General features: G+C 34.9%; 1 protein-coding gene across 1 annotated transcript; it reads left to right on the top strand.

Annotated features, from left to right (window-relative positions):
- Nucleotides 1-1,350: 1,350 nt before the first annotated feature.
- LOC145033804 (2-alkenal reductase (NADP(+)-dependent)-like) lies at nt 1,351-2,883 on the top strand. The gene is made up of 5 exons (XM_078982332.1): nt 1,351-1,631; nt 1,716-1,896; nt 1,972-2,138; nt 2,220-2,302; nt 2,374-2,883. The coding sequence occupies exons 1-5, from the start codon at nt 1,371-1,373 to the stop codon at nt 2,750-2,752; spliced, it is 1,071 nt and encodes a 356-aa protein (XP_078838458.1). The 5' UTR covers nt 1,351-1,370; the 3' UTR covers nt 2,753-2,883.
- Nucleotides 2,884-8,642: the final 5,759 nt, after the last annotated feature.

The following is an 8,642-nucleotide window of genomic DNA, read 5'->3' as shown; positions in this document are numbered from 1 at the left end:
CATCCGATGAGTATAAACCATAGAGGGGATAGAGGGTCCTCTGAAGGAATTGTGGGTTTTGAACAGCTCTTTTGGTGAATCTTTGAATTTTTTTGTAAGTTGGTGGTAGCTCATCCCCATGGGCAAAACAACAGTGTCCCACGAGAGGAGCTTAGAGGCCTTTTAATAGAATGCACTTCTTTTTCTTTTTAGGTCATGTGAAAGGGGGCTAATCCAAGACCATATGGTTCTTCTACAAATACAACAGATGCTCCCAATAGCTGGGTGCCACTCTCTTTTTGAGTTATTCCAACTTGTTCATGACTTTTTGTCTTAAATTTCCTAATTAAGCTTGAGATCCATGAAATTAACTATTTTTTGGATTAATTTAATTATCATCGTATAACAAGTGAGATGGCAAACGGGTAACAAGCTGCGCCGCTAAGCCTTTTTGTATAGCAAAACTCAATCTTTTAAAGACTACATTCATAGAACTAGGGGATACACCATTGCAATGCATGATCCATTGTACTCTATTACTTCCCCATCTTTGTTTCCTTGATTCCTCATCGCAACGAGAGTTTAAGAAGGATATTTCCACCACCTACCCACCCAATAGGAAGGAACCACTACCTTCATCTCAAAATATATTATGGTGCGGTGAATTCACCCCTACCATCCATCCCAACCTACTTGTCATATTACTATCACATCATCTTTTCTTTATATCCCAAGAATTACGTATATATACATATATAACACAACAAGCTTTAAAATTGGAGGCTTTAAGCTCTTGCTTAGTTTTGCAAAGGATACAAGAGAGAGAGAGAGAATTCATTTAAGGCGCAACCAACTTTGAGGTATGTGTATACCAAAAAAAAAAAAAAAAATTCACTACTTGGTGCATGCGCCCTTACAACAAGGGATTGAAGAAATGAATCAATCACATAATCATCTTCTACTTCCTAATCACCTCTAAAAATCGTATATCCTATCAGTAAGTTCAATATTATACATTCAATCGAACACCATGATGATGTTTGAATTGGGATGTTCTGTTAGTATTTAAAGAAAATGTCAACACGCGGGAAACGCACACTACAATTACAATCCTTAGAAAATTTATATGCAAGATAAACATTGGACAGTGGTTGATATCATTGCATCGAAAAGAATCAACAACAACGTAAGGATAACGAAAGAAAAAACAAAATATAGGATAAATAAAAATATTTAAGAAGTAGATCTTCATGTTCTTGGATGCAACGATTGTATGCCGGCTTACCTAACCATATCCTACTTTCGAAACAATAAAACTTTTATATTAAATAAATTTACACCTTCTTCGTTGAGATAAGAACCCAACCGTTATCTACACCATAAACCAAAATATGGCAGAGGTGGTGGACGTGTCGCCGGAGGTGGTGGTGGTGAGAAACAAGCAAGTGATATTCAAAGACTACGTGAATGGATACCCAAAAGAATCTGACATGGTGGTAACTTCCGATGCCATCATCCGTTTGGAGCTACCCAAGAATGATAGCGGTGTAATTTTATCAAAGAATCTCTATTTGTCATGTGACCCCTACATGAGGGGTCGAATGAACAAGACCTTTACAGGAAGTTACGTACCTTCTTTCACTCCTGGTTCGGTATGTCTCGATCACTCACTCACTATAAAGATTACTTTTTTCCAATGGATTTATCCACCAAATTTGTTTCATTTCATTCTGCAGCTTATATCCGGATATGGAGTCTCAAAAGTCTTGGATTCGACTCACCCCTACTTCAAGAAAGGTGACTTGATATCAGGACCTTCCACTAACTGGGAAGAGTATAGCTTGATCAAGAATACTGAGTCATTGATAAAGATTGAACATACAAATGTCCCTATTTCTTACTACACTGGAATCCTCGGTATGTTACGTTATTGATCGAAACATTAATTTTTGTTAAAGTATTACGTGGTTCTTGAATCCGGGCATGGTTTAGGAATGCCGGGCATGACTGCGTATGTTGGATTGTACGAGATTTGTTCACCCAAGAAAGGAGACACCGTGTTCGTGTCAGCAGCATCTGGAGCTGTTGGTCAGCTTGTTGGGCAATTTGCTAAACTCTATGGCTGTTATGTTGTTGGAAGTGCTGGATCTAAAGAGAAGGTGAAATTTAATAGAACAAAATCGACCGAATTATGTGTCGCTAATGCCTATAAATCTCAAGGATTCAATTATTATTACCAGGTCGATCTACTAAAGGACAAGTTTGGGTTCGATGAGGCTTTTAACTACAAAGAAGAGCCTGACCTCAATGCTGCTTTGAAAAGGTTTTGATTTCTTTAACTTTAAAAGAAGATTAAGACAATATCTCACAAGCTATTGACTTTCGTTGAGTCAGGCATTTTCCAGATGGTATTGATATTTACTTTGAGAATGTTGGTGGAAAGATGCTCGATGCAGTACTAGTCAACATGAGAGTTAAAGGTCGCATTGCTGTTTGTGGGATGATCTCACAATACAATATTGATCAACATGAAGGCATTCATAATCTTGCGTTCCTTATCTTGAATCGTATTAGAATGGAAGGGTTCTTGGCTCCAGATTACTATCACTTGTATTCTAAGTTCTTGGAAACGGTTTTGCCTCTCATTCAAGAAGGAAAGATAACGTATGTTGAGGACATTGTTGAAGGGCTTGAGAATGCTCCGGCTGCATTGGTTGGGTTGTTTACTGGTAAAAATGTCGGGAAACAAGTTGTTGCAGTAGCTCACGAGTAACCATCTATTTGCTACGTACTATGAGAGAATCGTACACTTGTTTTGAAAATAATTACCTTATATTCGAGTAATTTGAAAGATAGTTTACAATATGACCAATTGTTGGAGGCTAAATGGTGGTGTTCTCCTTCTTTGAGGTAAAGGATTTAAGTCCTATCGTGTACATAAATAGTATTAAGTGTTAATTTAGGAGTAGATTATATATTTATATATTTAACGGACTAAAAAAATACCAACCATAAAAACACCATAATGCAATTAAGCATGGTCTTTCTAATGCAATAAATAAACAAATAGAATGAACAAAGATGATAATTTTTATTGGATTTTACTAACATGTTTAATTAGTTGGCTTAAAAATAGAACGTGTTAATTGATAATTGTGATTAAGAAGAAAAAATATCCCACGAACTAAGTTTATTATTACATGATGAAACACTTGGCATTGAAATTAGTAAAAGTTTATAATCTCAAAGAAAAAAGGTGCTACTTAAGTACAAATCAAATAATGAAATTTAATATGAGATTTAATTGTAATCTTAAAGTCTGTTTACTGCCCACTACGGATGTGGGTTCAAACCCGATTCGAATGGACTCGGACCCAGAAAACCCAATAACCGGTTAACAGGATTTTGTAGGATCGGAATCCGGACTGGTATATAGGAACCGATTCCAAGTTTGTTCATCATAAGATGCCGAGTAAAATGGGTCCAAAACCGGGAAAATCAGAAACGTCAAAGTGCATGGGTTAGGTGGAACCGGGTAAATTGGGTCTAGAACTGGAAAACCCAAAAACCTTGGAAAAATAGAATTTATTGGTAATCACTTAATCGATTGAATTTTAAATTTTTTAGCTTTCATATCCCGACTTCAGCGGACTGTAAGTTATTGAATATTAAACCAAAAATGACAAAATTATACTTTAAAATCATGTACAAATCCTAAACTACATTTTGAAATTAAACTGCATGCTAATACAACTTCAAACGAATTAGATATGTATATTCTGAAAGATTAAACTACACAAATTGTCCATGTGGTTTGCTCAAAATTGTCAATTTGGTCCAAAAAAGTTTGGACTAGCACCATAAGTCCAAAGTTTTCATTTTTGTTGCCTCTTTGGTCCAAAGGGTTAACATCCATCTATTTCCACATGTTAATATATGTTTGACTAGTCAAATTGGGGTTATTTTGGTAATTCCCTATTTACTCCCCTTCTTTAATACTAATAAAAGAGAGTACGTATGTAATTATTGCCATACAGACCACATCGAGCCTAATTCACATTTATAGTCCTTAGAAACTCTGAGTCGATTAAATTTCCCTCGTCGTTGACTAAGGATTAAGAACCCTAATCTGATTACCAAAGTTATTAGCTTCGATCAGGAGACTTTCATAGTGAATGCATATACCAATGTGGCACTTAAGGTTGTCAAGCACATCATTCGATCCAAGGGTGGTTTATAGTACGTGGTTTTGTTTTTGATCATTTACTTGATTTGTTTACAAGAAATCATCCTGTGTGACGCTTGGTTTTTTCTCTTGTCTTGAAGATGGACACCCTATACTGTTTACCATCAAGCTACATCATGGGGGCGAGTTCACAAAGTTTCTAGATGTCAACTACATTGAGGGTACTGTGATATATGTTGATATGGTGGATATAGAGAAGTTTTCTATCCATAAGATGAATGCAATTATGAAAGGGTTAGGATACTCAGTTTTCCAATTATCTACTATAATTTTCGAGTGCCTAAAGGAGACATGCATTTTGGATTATGGGCCCTAGGAAATGATGATGATGGCCTCAATCTTGCCCAGTATGTAAAGGAGTATAAACTGATAAGGATTTACACTGAACATGATATGACTAACTTGCTTACTTACTTTATGGCTCCTAAACCTGTAAGAAAAGTTATTATTGAGCAATTAGAGGAGATTGAGGAACATGACCCCCCCCCCCACACACACACACACACACACACTGATAACCAACCCAGTGGCATGTTATAGACAATGAAGCTTCTGTAGCCTTGTTAATATCCCCTGAGTATAATAAGAAAATGGATTTTATCAAGGACAAACCATTGTCATCATGTATTAAGAAATTGTCCATGGACGATGTTGGTGTTGTTAGGATTGGTGAGAATAAGCATGATCCAGCTAATGATATTGACCAGGGATTTAATGAATTTGATGAGGCAGCTAATGACTTTGATCTTGGGTTGTACCAACAGATTTTACAGTCGAATTCTACAGTTAATATGGAAGTCAATGAAGAGAATGTAGATGATGAGGTCAATGAAGGTGAGGACAATGTAGTTAATATGAAATTTGATGAGGTAGCTAATGAATTTGATCTTGAGTTGTACCAACATATTTTACAGTCTAATTTTGCAGTTAATATGGAAGTCAATGAACATAATGTAGATAATGAGGTCCATGAAGGTGAGGACAATGCAGTTAATATGGAAGTCACTAAAGAACTCAATGAAATGAATAAATTCATTGAATTCATTGAAATGAACGAAATCAATGAAGAGAATGTAGATGTTGAGGTCCATGAAATTAAGGAAAATGTAGAGATAAGAGATTTTGCAGTTGATGATGAAATTAAAGATGAAGATAAGACAGAGACTAATGAATAGAATGATGAAAGAAATGATGAGAGTGAGGATAGTGACGACAGTGAATTTTGGGTGGATGAAGACAACTAAATCCCTGATGTAGAAGTAGATATGGGGGATTTTTACATGAATACTGATCTTGAAGTAGAATTTCTTGAAAAATGAAAGTAACAAACCATATAGATAATGTGAGTGAGGAGGACCTTAAAGAATTGGATGTTATAGATAATGATCAATGGGATTCACTGGATGAGGTTCTGATATTGAAAGAAAAATGAGAGTTGTACTAAATTAATTGGGGAAGGAGACAAGATAGTCTCAAGGTGAGATAAACAAAGTACCTTTTATGATAAGACAAAAATATAAAAGTAAGGAGTTAAAGAAAAAGGTACAACTGCATGCATTGCAAACGAGAAGGAATATATATTGTTCAAGAAAAACTACAAGATAAGGTTAAGGGCTCTCTGTAAATGAACTGTAGCCTTTAATGATGGTCATGTGGGTGAACCTACCCCTTGTCCTTGGGTGATACAAGGTTCTAGATTAATAGTAGATAGTACATGTATCACCCAAGGGCAAGAGGTAAGTTCAACCATATGGCCATCATTAAAGGCTACAGTTCCTTTATAGAGAGCCCTTAACCTTATTTTGTAGTTTTTCTTGAAGAGTATATTCTTTCTCATGTCCATTGCATGCAATTGTATCTTTTCCTTTAACTCCTTCTTACTTTTATATTTTTGTCCTATCCCAAAAGGTACCTTGTCTCATTCCCCAATTACTTTAGTGCAAATAATGGATCAAACTGAGTCTTGTTAATTCTTACTTCCTGAAGGTATTTTGATGTATGAAGGGGTATAAGTCTCTTTTGGGGATAATGTTATGTTTATGTGTATTGTATGTTTAGTACTTGATGTGTTTTGGGGTTTAAGCTATTTGGATGTTCTTTTTTGGTACTTGATATAGTGTACTGTGATGTATGGGAACAATTTAGACTGGATTTGATTTAATGGCTTATGTTATGTTTAATGTCTTGATGTTATTCTCATGTGCGTTTTCTTGTTGTATAACTTGATCATTGTGCCCTTTTAAACAAAACATACAATTGTCATTGACAATGCTTAAACCATAAACAAAACAGAATGGTCAAAATATAGATACCAAATATAATTACCATTGGCAATTTATTGCAAAACATGTCTTACATTACTTACATTTTATCTACGAAAGACTACCACAAAGTATTACCTAAAAGATCACATTGCTTAAAAAAATACTACCAAAAACATTAAAATACTACCCAAACTGTTAGAGTTCAATCTACTTCTTATAAACCAGAACAAACACAAACAACATCTAATTGCATAGCAGGTGACATTTGATTCTTGTGTTTTTTGACTTCAATTTGTTGATTGTCCTCAACAACCCATGTATAATAGCTTTTGAATGTTCACACATTGGACCATCAAACCACCCAATAAATTGACATTTGGACCCCTTCAAAATTGAAGAAACAAAATCAGATCGTAACATGTAATGGGAGAGTTATGTTGAAATCAAAAATCTTTTGCTTACTTCAGTAGGGCATTCCCAGAATCATCGACCTAGATTTTTGTTAGTCCATGAGGTGTGAACTACAGCCATTTTACCACAAAAATAAAGCACCATTTTTTATTTTGATTTTGATTTCTTGAAGAAGAAAAAAATAGTTGATTTAGGTCAACTGAGAAGAAGAAGATGATGATGAGAACGACAGTAGAGAAGGTTGAGTAGGTTCGATCTTATAGGACTCATTTATTAATATTAAATAATGGGAATAAATAGGGAATCACCAAAAGGCCCACAATTTGACAAGTCAAACATACATTAACGGAGGAAATAGACGGAGGTTAAGCCTTTGGACCAAAGACGCAACAAAATGAAAACTTTAGACCTATGGTGCTAGTCCAAACTTTTTTCGACCAAAGTGGCAATTTTGAGAAAACTACAGCGACCATTTGTGCAGTTTAGTCATTTTGAAATTTTCACAAAAAACAAAAAAGACCGAAAACAGAAAATTTTCAACTTTGATATCCCGACTTCGGTGGATTATATGTCAATGAATACGAAGCCAAAAATGATAAAATTATTGTCTAAAATGAATTACAAACTCTAAACAATACGTTGAAAAGAACCACATATTAATCCGACTTCAAGAAAATCAGATATAGATGCTTTAAAATTTTCAAAGAATGCAAAAAAAGCTAAAAAAAATAGAAAATTTATAGCTTTGACATCCCAACTTTAAAGGACTGTAATTCAATGAGTATAAAATCAAAATGAAAAAAATATAGTCTAAACTCATGTACAAACTTTAAACTACACGTTGGAAAAAACAACATGTTAATTCGACTTCAAACGAATAAGATAAGATTATTTCAAACTTTTCACAGAAACCGGTTTCGGTCTCTAAAATAGGTTTTAGTTCCCCTAACACTAGTTCCGGTTGTTAAACCTGGTTTACCAGACTCGGAACCCGGATTACACGGATAAATTCATTCTTTAAACTCGGAACTTGGACCAATTTTACATATTCCAGTAACGGTTCCGGTTTTGATCCGATTCCGGTTTCGGTTCTAGTCTGTTTTTCCGGTTTGAAATCTCACCCCTAGTACCTACCGAATCTTAGTCTAAGGGGAGTGATGTATTTTTTTTCCATATACTTTTTCCAGCCACCTAGGATCTATGTATGCATTTACCGTCCATGTCATATGAAGGGAGCGGTGTCATCCATTAAAAAAACATAACATTAAAATTCAAAAAACATATCATTAAAAAAACATATGATTAAAATTAAAAATAAAGTCCTTCAATCCATAAAAACTTTGTAATTGTCCGGTGGCATTGTATTGAAGGTTGTAATATTTTTCATTACGCATCTCCATTTTATCTTGCCACATACGGTGGGGTACCGGCCTATATTTACACAGTTGAAGGGATGCTTTCGTTCTCTTCATTCGTACATATCATCTTTCACTCATTTTCTAAGATCATATTATGTAGTATGATAAAGGTATACATAATAGTTTAGAGTTTTCATAGTTCTTGTGGGCGTGCTCCAAATTCTAGTATGTGTAATGCTTCTTGAGGAGTCTAAAAGCTCGTTCAACATCCATTGTAGCTCTTTCTTGTGTTATTTTATACTTCGTGTGTTTCTCATGGACAGGACATGTCAATGATCACACAAACATAACAAATTCATGATAGATTCCATCGATAACATAATA

The sequence above is a fragment of the Lactuca saligna genome, chromosome 3 (genome assembly GCF_052625555.1).
Source record: "Lactuca saligna cultivar CGN05327 chromosome 3, ASM5262555v1, whole genome shotgun sequence".
Classification (NCBI taxonomy): Eukaryota; Viridiplantae; Streptophyta; class Magnoliopsida; order Asterales; family Asteraceae; genus Lactuca; species Lactuca saligna.
This window is presented reverse-complemented; position numbering and strand designations above follow the sequence as displayed.

What these genes read in the sequence shown, in the direction of transcription:
- LOC145033804 (XM_078982332.1), top strand. Translation starts at nt 1,371, where the DNA reads ATGGCAGAGGTGGTGGACGTGTCGCCGGAGGTGGTGGTGGTGAGAAAC. An exon ending in CTTCTTTCACTCCTGGTTCG is followed by an intron (nt 1,632 to 1,715) that starts GTATGTCTCGAT and finishes TTCATTCTGCAG; the next exon opens with CTTATATCCGGATATGGAGT. An exon ending in GTGCTGGATCTAAAGAGAAG is followed by an intron (nt 2,139 to 2,219) that starts GTGAAATTTAAT and finishes TATTATTACCAG; the next exon opens with GTCGATCTACTAAAGGACAA.